Source organism: Budorcas taxicolor, chromosome 11, assembly GCF_023091745.1.
Source record: "Budorcas taxicolor isolate Tak-1 chromosome 11, Takin1.1, whole genome shotgun sequence".
Taxonomy (NCBI): Eukaryota; Metazoa; Chordata; class Mammalia; order Artiodactyla; family Bovidae; genus Budorcas; species Budorcas taxicolor.
Window position 1 is genome coordinate 117,744,911 of NC_068920.1, and position 13,609 is coordinate 117,758,519.

Genomic DNA, 13,609 nt, shown 5'->3' on the forward strand with positions numbered 1-13,609 from the left:
CCAGATGTTGAAGCTGGATTTAGAAAAGGCAGCAGAACCAGAGATCAAATTGTCAACATCCATTGGATCACAGAAAAAGCAAGAGAGCTCCAGAAAAACATCTACTTCTGCATTATAAACAATGCCAAAGTCTTTGAGTGTGTGGATCATGACAAACTGTGGAAAATTCTTAAAGAGTTGGGAATACTGAACCACCTTACCTGCCTCCTGAGAAATCTGTATGCAGGTCAAGAAGCAACAGAACCAGACATGAAACAATGTACTGGGAAAGAAGTGCTTTATATTGTCCCCTTCTTTTTTAACTTTTATGCAGAGTACATCATGTGAAATGCCAGGCTGGTGAACCACATGCTAGAATCAAGATTGCTGGGAGAATATCAATGACCTCAGTTATGCGGATAACACTACCCTTATGGCAGAAAGCGAGAGGAAGCTAAGAGCCTCTTGATGAAAGTGAAAGAAGAGAGTGAAAAAAGCTTGCTTAAAACTCCACATTCAAAAAACGAAGATCATGGCATCTGGTCCCATCACTTCATGCCAAATAGATGGGGAAACGGTAGAAATAGTGACAGACTTTGTTTTCTTGGGTTCCAAAATCACTGCATACAGTAACTGAAGCCATGAAATTAAGAGATGCTTACTCCTTGGAAGAAAACCTATGACACACCTACACAGAATATTAAAAAGCAGAGACATTACCTTGCTGACAAACGTCCATCTATTTAAAGCCCCTGTTTTTCCAGTAGTCATGAATGGATGTGAGAGTTGGACCATAAAGAAAGCTGAGTGCCAAACAATTGATGCTTTTGAACTGTAGTGTTGGAGAAGACTCTTGAGAGTCCTTTTGACTACAAGGAGATCCAACCAGTCCATCCTAAAGGAAATCAGTCTTGAATATTCATTGGGAGGATTGATGCCGAAGCTCTAATACTTTAGACATCTGATGCAAAGAACTGATTCATTGGAAAAGATTGTGGTGCTGATAAAGATTGAAGGCAGGAGGAGGAGATGACAGAGGATGAGATGGTTGGATGGCATTGCTGACTCGATGGGCATGAGTTTGAGCAAGCTTTGGGAGTTGGTGATGGACAGGGAAGCCTGGCATGCTGCAGTCCATGGGTTGCAAACAGTCGGACAGACACGACTGTACTGTACTGAACTGTACTGAACTGAACTGAACTGATAGATGTCAGCAAATTTCTCCTAAACAGAAGAGTAAAGATAACCAGCAAGCAAAATTTATTTTAGTAATTCATAAGTATTTATCCTTGCAGATGTTATTAAGCAGATATATACATTTGTATGTACATAATTTCATTTTATGTGTTACCTTTCAAATGTATTTGAGACAGGACATCACTATGTATTTAATTCAAGGCTGATTTTCACAGGGTAGTCTGAACTTGAATGTAATCTTCCACTTATAATCATCTTCTTCAAAAATAAAGGATAATTATGTCATTAAGATATGTTCTTTGTTCTGTAGGACTAAAGTCTAATCAATATGTGTAAGTAAACTGAAAACAGATTTAGTATGAAAAATGTTGAATTAAAATGTGTAAAAGGCTTGAAATCATGTATAAAAATGAATGCAAAATTGTAAATGTTCAAGACATCTATATTTTCTATACTTACTCCTTGTCATTTTTTCCTGGTGTTCACATGCAAGCTTCTTCATTTACTTTACTCTGCCTTATTCTTTCATTTTTCTTCACAGCATTGATCATTCTGTGCATGTGGTGTCTGTGTGCATGTGTGAGAGAAAGAAAGGATAGAGGCAGAACACGTTTATTTTCCCCCTGCTGCAATATATCTCCTTGACATCAGAGATTTTGACTCATCTATATTTCTCACTTTTAGGGCAATAAGTGGCATGTATTATTTGTGAAATAAATGAATAAATTATTAGTGAGTCCCTGTAGGTTTATATTTTATAGCCTCTTAGGACTGGTATGTCTATCAATATGTAGCATCTGCTTTTATCTCTACCAATGTGTTTCCCTTTAAATGAAACTCATATAGCTACTATAAACATTTATTTTTATTTATAATTTGATTTCATCCATTTTGCTTCATCTTTTTTAAAGTACATGCATATAATAGCTTTTAAGAAATAAATAACTGGCAATTTTTCTTGGATAATTTGCTAGCTGTTTTTTATTAATTTATTTTTTAATTGGAGAAAATTTGCTTTACAATGTTGTGTTGGTTTCTGCTGTACAACAGAGCAAATCAGTCATAATTATGCATATATAATCTCTCTCTTGAACCTCCCTCCCCTTCCCCGTCCCACCCCCTATGTCATTAGAGAATGCCAGGCTGGGCTCCTTGTGTTATATAGCAACATCTCACCAGCTATCTGTTTTATACATGGTAGGAAATGGCAACCCACTCCAGCGATCTTGCCTGGAGAATACCAAGGACAGCGGAGCATGGTGAGTTGCCATCTATGTGGTCGCAGAGAGCTGGACACGACTGAAGCGACTTAGCAGCAGCAGGGTATATATGTCAATGGTACTTTCTCTGTCCATTCCACTTTTTCCTTCCCCCAGTGTGTCCACAAGTCCATTCTCTATACCTGTATCTCCATTCCTTCCCTTCAAATAGGTTTATTAATACCATTTTTCTAGATTTCACATATATGTGTTAATACACTATATTTATTTTACTCTTTCTAACTTACTTCATTCTGTATAACAGGTACTAGTTTCATCTACCTCACTAGAATTGACTCAAATTCCTTCTTTTTATGGCTAATAATCCACTTTAAATATATATGTATATATATATGTATATATATTTATATTTATATATATATATATATAGAAAATAATTCTTTATTGGTAAACATTTATACCAGAATTAGAAACGTCAGTAGAAAAATAAAATTGAAATAATTTCCCATGGTACAAACATGTTATCATTTTGACTACATCATTTAGTGAAATAAACTAACTGAAAAGTTAAGTGACAACCAGCCAAATAGACTACAGAAAAAAGAAACGCAGGTACACAGAACCTTCTGCATGTGGACAGCTAATGGCACCAGGATTTCACATCCCGGGAAATGGTCTCCTAGGAAAGGCTGGGAATGCACTGCAGTTGTAATAAGAACTTCATTCAAACCAGAGGAGCAGTTCAGGTGTTAAGGATAAAGTCAGACACTTAATTGCTGCAATCCTGGTTCTTCTGAAGGTCACAGTTTTCAGGCCTTGACCCAGCAGGAAGTGATGGCACTGCCGAAGGGACACTGCACTGAGGTTCTTCTTTCTCATTTTGCTTGAAGACGGATTTCCCTTCTTGAGATGTTTCACCCACTTCCTTAGAAACCCCTGATCCACCAGGAACTGATGACACATTTGAAGGGACATTAGCCTGAGGTTTGCCCTTTGCAGTTTGCTTGAATACGGATTTTGCCTCTTGAGAGGTCTCACCCACTTCATTACTCCCCCTGAATAGCCAAGTCATTTTCGGCATTATCTTCAACTTAAGCCTGAACTTTGCAATAAGGGCCTTATGATCTGAGCCACAGTCAGCTCCAGGTCTTGTTTTTGCTGACTGTACAGAGCTTCTCCATCTTTGGCGACAAATAATATAATCAATCTGATCTCGGTATTGACCATCTGGTGATGTCCATGTGTACAGACGTCTCTCGTGTTGTTGGAAAAGGGTGTTTGCTATGACCAGCCTGTTCTGGTAACAAACCTCTATTAGCCTTCACCCTGCTTCATTCTGTACCCCGAGGCCAAATTTTCCTGTTATTCTGGGTTATCTCTTGACTTCCTACTTTTGCATTCCAATCCCCTCTGATGAAAAGGACATCTATTTTCGGTGTTATTTCCAAGAGGTGTTGTAGGTCTTCATAGAACCGGTAAATTTCAGGTTCTGGAGCATAGGGAGTTGGGGCATAGACTTGGGTTACCGTGAGGTTGAATGGTTTGCCCTGGAAACGAACTGAAACCATTCTGTCATTTTTCAGATTGCACCCAATTACTGTATTTTGGACTCTTTTGTTAACTATGATAGCTACTCCGTTTCTTCTAAGAGACTGTTGCCCACAGTGATAGATATAATGGTCATCTGAATTCAATTCGCCCATTCCCATCCATTTTAGTTCACTGATTCCTAAGATATCGATGTTTATTATTTCCATCTCGTGCTTCACCACATCCAATTTACCTGGATTCATAGATCTAACATTGCAGGTTCCTATGCAATATTCTTCTTTACAGCATCGGAGTTCACTTTCTTCACCAGTCACGACCACATTTGAATGTCGTTTCCACTTTCGCTTAGTCGATTCATCCTTACTCGAAGTATTAGTAATTGACCTCTGCTCTTTCTCAGTGGCATGTTGGCCACCTTTTGATCTGGGAGGCTCATGATCTGGGGACATACCAGGCCTTCCCTGTCTCCTGAAAAACCTGACTTTTTCACCAGCAACATCAAACACCTTGGTGACTTTAACTTCTTCTCGTTCTTTAGGTTTCTCTTGTTCTTCTGCTTCTTCTCACTTTACTTGAAGCCATCTCTTTATTCTCCTCTCCTGTTTTAACTTGTGTACTCAGAGGGACTTCTGATTTTGGTTCTATGTCACTGAGGGAGCTGGCCAACATTTCCTCCTCCTCCTCCTCTTCCCTAGCATCCTCTGACTTGGTGCCTTTTTCCTGCTCTGCAGCTGCATCTTCCTTCTCACTAATACTCCCTCCAAATTCCCTGTTGGCATCCTCCTCGTCCTCGTGTTGTGGTGAGAGGCCACTGTGTTTTCTCTTCCTGGCCAGAACGTTCTCAGCCTTTCTTTTTGTCCCTTCGGTTTTCTGTGTCTCCTCTTCAGCGCCCATTTCACCTTCCTTCACTAATTCATTTACAGCATCTTCATGACACTCTCCAACGGCAAAGCTCTAGGCAGAGAGGGTAGAAACGCTGAGTGTGCGGAGGCGATGCAGGTTGGCAGTGGCAGCTCCCGCGGCGAGTGCGCACATGCAGAAACTGCGCTCGGTAGAGAAGCACCTTTTGCCATATATATATGAGAGAGAGAAAGAAAGAATTTCCTTGGAAGCTCAGCTGGTAAAGAATTTGCCTGCAATTCAGGAGACCTGGTTCAATTCCTGGGTTTGGGAGATCCCCTGGAGAAGGGATAGGCTACCCACTCCAGTAATCTTGGGCTTCCCTGGTGGCTCAGATGCTAAAGAATCAGCCTGCAATGTGGGATACCTGGGTTCGATTGTTGGGTTGGGAAGATCCCATGGAAAATGGCATGAAAACCCACTCTAGTATTCTTGCTTGAAGAGTCCCCATGGACAAAGGAGCCTCGTGGGCTCCAGTCCGTGGGGTCACAAAGAGTCAGACACAATTGAGTGACTAAGCACAAAACACACACACACACACATATATATACAAATATACGCCACATCTTCTTTATATTCATCTGTTGACATAAATCTTGGTTGCATCAATGTGCTTGATGTTATAAATAGTGCTGTGATGAGCATGGGGTACATGTGCCTTTTTCAGTTATGGTTTTCTCAGGGTATATGTCCAGTGGTAGGATTACTGTATCATATGGTAGTTTTATTCCTAGTTTTGTCAAGGACTCTCCATACTGTTCTCCATCGTGGCTGTATCAATTTTTAGTCCCATCAATAGTAGAAGAGGGTTCACTTTTCTCCACATCCTCTCCAGCATTTATTGTTTGTAGTTTTGTTGTTGTTGTTTTGATGATAGCCATTCTGACTGGTGGGAGGTGAAACCTCATTGTAGTAGCCTCATAGAATTGGGTGGGTAAGGTTCCTTCCTCTGCAATGTTTTTGGAAGCATTTGAGAAGAATAAGTGTTAACTCTTCTCTAAATGTTTGATAATGCTCATCTGAAGAACCGTCTGGTCCTGGACTTTTGTTTGCTGGAGGATTTAAAATCACAGTTTCAATTTCATTACTTATGTTTGATCCATTTATGTTTTCTATTTCTTCATGGTTCAATCTTTGAAGTTAGTATATTTCTAAGAATGTATCCACTTCTTCTAGATTGTCCCTTTTATTAGTACATAATACAAAAGGATCTTATGATCTTTGTGGTTCTGTGGTGTTAGTTGTAATTTCTCATTTTTTATGTTAATGGTATTGATCTGAGTCCTCTCCCTTGTTTCTTGATGAGTCTGGCAAAAGGCTTATTGATTTTGTTTATCTTCTCAAATTACCAGCTTTTGGTTGCATTATTCCTTCCTATTGTTTTCTTTATTTCTATTTCATTTATTTCTGCTCTGATTTATAAGATTTCTTTCCTTCTGCTAAGTTTAGATTTTGTTTGTTCTTCTTTCTCTAGTTGCTTTAGGTGTAATGCTAAGTTGTTTATTTGAGGGTTTGTTTTTCTTTTTCTTGAGGTAGGATTGCATTGTTATAAACTTCTCTTTTAGAACTGCTATTTCAGCATTCCATACGGTTTTGATCATCATGCTTTTGTTGTCATTGTTTCTAGGTGTTTTTTTTTTTTTTTCTCTTAACTTACTCAGTCCCTTGGTTATTTAGTAGCATCAAAAAAAACATGTGTTTTTGCTCTTTACAGTTTTTTTTTCCCCATAATTGATTTCTTATAGCATTGTGGTCAGAAAAGATGCTTGATACGATTTCAATTTTCTTAAATGTATCATCTTGAATTGTGACCCAAGATGTGATCTATCCTGGAGAATGTTCCATGTGCACTTGAGAAGAAAATTATTTATTACCTTTCCTTTGCTACTTTTGATACTTTTTATTTAAATTTAATTTTTGTCAGTTTGAATAATATGTGTCACAGCATACTTGGGTTTACCCTTTATGTATTCTTTGCCCTTCCTGAACTTCAGTTCAGTTCAGTTCAGTCACTCAGTCGTGTCCGACTCTTTGCAACCCGATGAATCGCACCACGCCAGGCCTCCCTGTCCATCACCAACTCCCGGAGTCTACCCAAACTCATGTGCATCAAGTCAGTGATGCCATCCAGCCATCTCATCCTCTGTCATCCCCTTCTCTTCCTGTCCCCAATCCCTCCCAGCATCATGCTCTTTTCCAATGAGTCAACTCTTCGCATGATGTGGCCAAAGTATTGGAGTTTCAGCATTAGTATCAGTCCTCAGCATCAGTCCTTCCAATGAACACCCAGGACTGGTCTCTTTAGGATGGACTGGTTGGATCTCCTTGCAGTCCAAGGGACTCACAAGTGTCTTCTCCAACACCACAGTTCAAAAGCATCAATTCTTCGACACTCAGCTGAACTTAGATGGCTATTTTCTTTCTCAGCAGGAATTTTTGACTATAATCTCTTTAAATATTTTCTCAGAGACTTTCTCCTTCTCTTCTTCTTAGACCCCTAAAATTTAAATGTGGGTGCATTTAATGTTGTGCCAGTGGTCTCTGAGACTACTCATTTCTTTTCATTCTTTTTTATTTATTCTGCTCCATGGCAGGTATCTCCACCATTATGTCTTCCAGCTCAGTTATTTATTCTTATCCCTCAGTTATTCTTCTATTGATTCCTTCTAGTGAACTTTTCATTTCTAATTTTATGTTGTGCATCACTATTTATTTGTTCTGTTAGGTCCTTGTTAAACTTTTCTTGTGTTTTCGCAATTTGTGACTTCATTCTATTTCCAAGATGTTAGATCATCTTTACTATCATTCTGAATTATTTTTGACGTAGATTGCCTATTTCCTCTTTATTTATTTAGTCTTGTAGGTTTTTACCTTTTTCCCTCATCTGCAACATAGCTTTTTGTCATCTCATTTTTGTGGGAAGTGATTTTAGTGACTATCTTATTTTCATTAATTCTTGATTTTCCTCAGTGAATGTTTATTGTTTTAGTATTAATATTAAAGAGACAGAAGTAGTAAAATGTCATTGGCATACTAGTAAAATATCTATAAGTAAAAGATACATATCATTTTTAAATAGAATTTCTTATGGCATAAAGATCCCTTGCATTACTGAGAAAAACATAAGTACCAAAACAGAAAGAACCATAAATGACCTGGTAAAGCTAAGGAGAGAAAAGCCTTATAATATAATTCCAAGTAGGAATATTGCAATGCTATACCAATTCTGGAATACTATTTACTGTTATGTTTTTTACAAGTGCTTCATGTTTAATAATCATGTTTAATCAAATCATTGTCTCTTAATGATTTATTGGATTATTTTTGGAAATTTCAATTTCTCTTTTCCAGTTTTGCTTGCTTTCTTATTGATCTCAGTTGCAGAGAGTTATTTTCCTATTTTGACATTACTATCTTATCCTTTTTTCATGCCCTGCTCCGGTGGACCACATTTTTGTGAGAACATGGAATGACAGACTGGTTGAAAATTGGGAAAGGAGTATATCAAGACTGTATATTTTCACCCTGCTTATTTAACTTATATGCAGAGTATATCATGCAAAACGTTGGGCTAGATGAATCACAAGCTGGAATCAAGATTGCTGGGAGAAATATCAATAACCTCAGATACGCAGATGACACCACCCTTATGGGAGAAAGTGAAGAAATAAAGAGCCTCCTGATGAAAGTGAAAGAGGAGACTGAAAAAGCTGGCTTAAAACACAACATTCAGAAAACTAAGATCATGTCACTGATCCTGTCACTTCATGACAAATTGGTGGGGAAAATGTGGAAACTGTCAAATTTCATTTTCTTGGTCTCCAAAATCTCTGCAGATGGTAACTGCAGCCATAAAGTTAAAAGACACTTGTTCCTTGGAATAATAGCTATGTAAAACCTAAACAGCATATTAAAAAGCAGACAAAGGTTGCTAACAAAGGTCTGTCTAGTCAAAGCTATGTTTTTTCCAGTAGTCATGTATGGATGTGAGAGTTGGGCCATAAAGAAGGTTGAGCGCCAAAGAATTGATGCTTTTGAACTTTGAGAAGACTCTTGAGAGTCCCTTTGACAGCAGGAGATCTAACCAGTCATCCTAAAAGAAATCAGCTCTGAATATTCATTGGAAGGACTGATGAAGCATCAAAACTTTGGCCACCTGATATGAAGAGCTGACTCAATGGAAAAGTTTCCGATGCTGTGAAAAATTGAGGGCAAGAAGAGAAGTGGCAACAGAGTGAGATGGTTGCTGTCATCACTGATTCATTGGATATGAGTTTCATCAAACTCAGGGAGATAGTGATGGAGAGAGAAGCCTGAATATGCTGCAATTAATGGGGTTACAAAAAGTTGGACACAATTTAATGACTGAATAACAACAGCAATAATGTCACACACATCACAAAATATTGATATCACTCATTTCCAAAAATAAAGGTTCATATTATTCATGCTTCATTTAAAGTTTTCTATTTTTTATTTGGCTTTATTTTGCCTCTGCTCTGTAATAGACATTCATTTTTTAAAAAAACAACCTTATTTTATCAATTGCTTCTTAAGTTGTTTCACTCTAGCCAAAAGTATTTTACTTCATATCTGTTTACCTTTTGATTTTTTCTTTTATATGTGAATAAGCTCTATAAAAACTTTAATGCTTACTAAAAATATGTCTTATTCAAATAAATATCCCACACACATAGATATATATGTTCTGAAAGAATTCCATCTTTTATAGATGAACAATAAAGACTAACTATAAATGTAAAACTGGGAAATTATCTAGTATTTTCTCTTTCAATCTCACAGTATATCTCTGAATCCTTCAATGTTAATTATTTTCAAATTGTCTTTATTATTTATCAGAGTAGTATAAGCGACAGAGAATGAGATGGCTGGATGGCATCACTGACTCAATGGACATGAGTTTGGATGAACTCTGGGAGTTGGTGATGGACAGGGAGGCCTGGCCGGCTGCAGTTGATGGAGTCACAAACAGTCGGACACGAATGAGTGACTGAACTGAACTGAATAAGCTCATCATTTATAAAACATGAAATCAGCCTAAAAATACTTTCAACTGAAAACACAATTGTGAATCCAACCCCCTATTCTACTCTAAGTTTCAATTTTCAGTTAACCTCTCTATATTGTTCAATTGTTTCTCCATGCAGTTCAGTTCAGTTCAGAGCTCAGTCGTGTCCGACTCTTTGTGACCCCATGAATCGCAGCACGCCAGGCCTCCCTGTCCATCACCAACTCCCGGAGTTCACTCAGACTCACTTCCATCGAGTCGGTGATGCCATCCAGCCATCTCATCCTCGGTCGTCCCCTCTCCTTCTGCCCCCAATCTCTCCCAGCATCAGAGTCTTTTCCTATGAGTCAACTCTTCACATGAGGTGGGCAAAGTACTGGAGTTTCAGCTGCAGCATCATTCCTTCCAAAGAAATCCCAGGGCTGATCTCCTTCAGAATGGACTGGTTGGATCTCCTTGCAGTCCAAGGGACTCTCAAGAGTCTTCTCCAACACCACAGTTCGAAAGTATCAATTCTTCGACACTCTGCCTTCTTCACAGTCCAACTCTCACATCCATACATGACTACTGGAAAAACCATAGCTTTGACTAGAGGGACCTTAGTCGGCAAAGTAATGTCTCTGCTTTTGAATATACTATCTAGGTTGGTCATAACTTTTCTTCCAAGGAGTAAGTGTCTTTTAATTTCATGGCTGCAGTCAACATCTGCAGTGATTTTGGAGCCCAAAAAACAGTCTGACACTGTTTCTACTGTTTCCCCATCTATTTCCCATGAAGTGATGGGACCAGATGCCATGATCTTCATTTTCTGAATGCTGATCATTAAGCCAACTTCTTCAATCTCCTCTTTCACTTTCATCAAGAGGCTTATTAGTTCCTCTTCACTTTCTGCCATAAGGATGGTATAGTCTGCATATCTAAGGTTATTGATATTTCTTTCGGCAATCTTGATTCCAGCTTGTGTTTCTTCCAGTCTAGCATTTCTCATGATGTACTCTGCATATAAGTTAAATAAGCAGGGTGACAATATACAGCCTTGACGGACTCCTTTTCCTATTTGGAACCAGTCTATTGTTCCATGTCTAGTTCTAACTGTTGCTTCCTGACCTGCATACAGATTTCTCAAGAGGCAAGTCAGGTGGTCTGGGATTCCCATCTCTGTCAGAATTTTACACAGTTAATTGTGATCCACATAGTCAAAGGCTTTGGCATAGTCAATAAAGCAGAAATAGATGTTTTCCTGGAACTCTTTTGCTTTTTCCATGATCCAGCAGATGTTGGCAATTTGACCTCTGGTTCCTCTGCCTTTCCTAAAACCAGCTTGAACATCAGGAAGTTCATGGTTCACATATTGCTGAAGCCTGGCTTGGAGAATTTTGAGCGTTACTTTACTAGCGTGTGAGATGAGTGTAATTGTGTGGTAGTTTAAACATTTTTTGGCATTGCCTTTCTTTGGAATTGGAATGAAAGCTGACCTTTTCCAGTCCTGTGGCTACTGCTGCGTTTTCCAAATTTGCTGGCACATTGAGTGCAGCACTTTCGCAGCATCATCTTTCAGGAGTTGAAACAGCTCATCTGGAATTCCGTCACCTCCACTAGCTTTGTTCATAGTGATGCTTTCTAAGGCCCACTTGACTTCACGTTCCAGGATGTCTGGCTCTAGATGAGTGATCCCACCATCGTGATTATCTGGGTCGTGAAGATCTTCTTTTGTGCAGTTCTCCTGTATATTCTTGCCACTTCTTCTTAACATCTTCAGCTTCTGTTAGGTCCACACCATTTCTGTCCTTTATCGAGCCCATCTTTGCATGAAATGTTCCCTTGGTATCTCTAATTTTCTTGAAGAGATCTCTAGTATTTCCCTTTCTGTTCTTTTCCTCTATTTCTTTGCATTGATCACTGAAGAAGGCTTTCTTATCTCTTCTTGCTATTCTCTGGAACTTTGCATTCAGATGCTTATATCTGTCCTTTTCTCCTTTGCTTTTCGCCTCTCTTCTTCTCACAGCTATTTGTAAGGCCTCCCCAGACAGCCATTTTGCTTTTTTGCATTTCTTTTCCATGGGGATGGTCTTGATCCTTGTCTGCTGTACAATGTCACCAACCTCAGTCCATAGTTCATCAGGCACTCTGTCTATCAGATCTAGTCCCTTAAATCTATTTCTCACTTCCACTGTATAATCATAAGGAATTTGATTTAGGTCATACCTGAATGGTCTAGCAGTTTTCCCTACTTTCTTCAATTTGAGTCTGAATTTGGTAATAAGGAGTTCATGATGTGAGCCACAGTCAGCTCCTGGTCTTGTTTTTGTTGACTGTATAGAGCTTCTCCATCTTTGGCTGCAAAGAATATAATTGATCTGATTTTGGTGTTGACCATCTGGTGATGTCCATGTGCAGAGTCTTCTCTTGTGTTGTTGGGAGAGGGTGTTTGCTATGACCAGTGCATTTTCTTGGCAAAACTCTATTAGTCTTTGCCCTGCTTCATTCTGCATTCCAAGGCCAAATTTGCCTGTTCCTCCAGGTGTTTCTTGACTTCCTACTTTTGCATTCCAGTCCCCTATAATGAAAAGGACATCTTTTTTGGGTGTTAGTTCTAAAAGGTCTTGTTCAGTTTAGTTCAGTCGCTCAGTCGTATCCAACTCTTTGTGACCCCATGAACTGCAGCATGCCAGGGCTCCCTGTCCATCATCAACTCCCAGAATTCACTCAGACTTGCGTCCATTGAGTCAGTGATGCCATCCAGCCATCTCATCCTCTATTGTCCCCTTTTCCTCCTGCCCCCAATCCCACCCAGCATCAGAGTCTTTTCCAATGAGTCAATTTTTCGCATGAGGTGGCCAAAGTACTGGAGTTTCAGCTTTAGCATCATTCCTTCCAAAGAAATCCCAGGGCTGATCTCCTTCAGAATGGACTGGTTGGATCTCCTTGCAGTCCAAGGGACTCTCAAGAGTCTTCTCCAACACCACAGTTCAAAAACATCAATTCTTTGGCACTCAGTCTTCTTCACAGTCCAACTCTCACAACCATACATGACTACTGGAAAAACCATAGCTTTGACTAGATGGACCTTAGTCGGCAAAGTAACGTCTCTGCTTTTGAATATGCTATCTAGGTTGGTCATAACTTTTCTTCCAAGGAGTAAGCGTCTTTTAATTTCATGGCTGCAATCACAATTTGCAGTGATTTTGGAGCCCCAAAAAATAAAGTCTGACACTGTTTCCCCATCTATTTCCCATGAAGTGATGGACCGGATGCCATGATCTTCTGTAGGTCTTCATAAAACCGTTCAACTTCAGCTTCTTCAATGTTACTGTTTAGGGCATAGACTTGGATTTCCGTGATATTGAATGGTTTGCCTTGGAGACGAACAGAGATCATTCTGTCATTTTTGAGATTGCATCGAAGTACTGCATTTCAGACTCTTTTGTTGACCATGATGGCTACTCCATTTCTTCTGAGGGATTCCTGCCCGCAGTAGTAGATATAATGGTCATCTGATTTAAATTCACCCATTCCAGTCTTTTATTTTTTCCAAACAATGTTTCTATTGTCATTTTATTACAAATGCTCAAATTGATCTTTTGTATACGTTACAATTTTTTCCAAATTAAATTCATTAAACATCTAGTGTTTCAGTGTTCCCTGTCACTCACTTACCCAAGGAGATCGCCTCACAATGCTCAGTCCTCAAGTATCATCCTAAACTTGGCACTGTCTTGTCTTGATTCAGTCC

The 13,609-nt window shown here is 39.0% G+C and overlaps 1 protein-coding gene across 1 annotated transcript; it reads right to left on the reverse strand.

Moving 5' to 3' along the window:
- Positions 1 to 3,165: 3,165 nt before the first annotated feature.
- Positions 3,166 to 13,389, reverse strand: LOC128056927 (craniofacial development protein 2-like). Its single transcript, XM_052649754.1, is given in 5 exon segments — positions 3,166 to 3,768; positions 3,770 to 4,501; positions 4,503 to 4,899; positions 12,168 to 12,193; positions 13,366 to 13,389. Coding segments are annotated over 5 exon segments (1,782 nt in total).
- Positions 13,390 to 13,609: the final 220 nt, after the last annotated feature.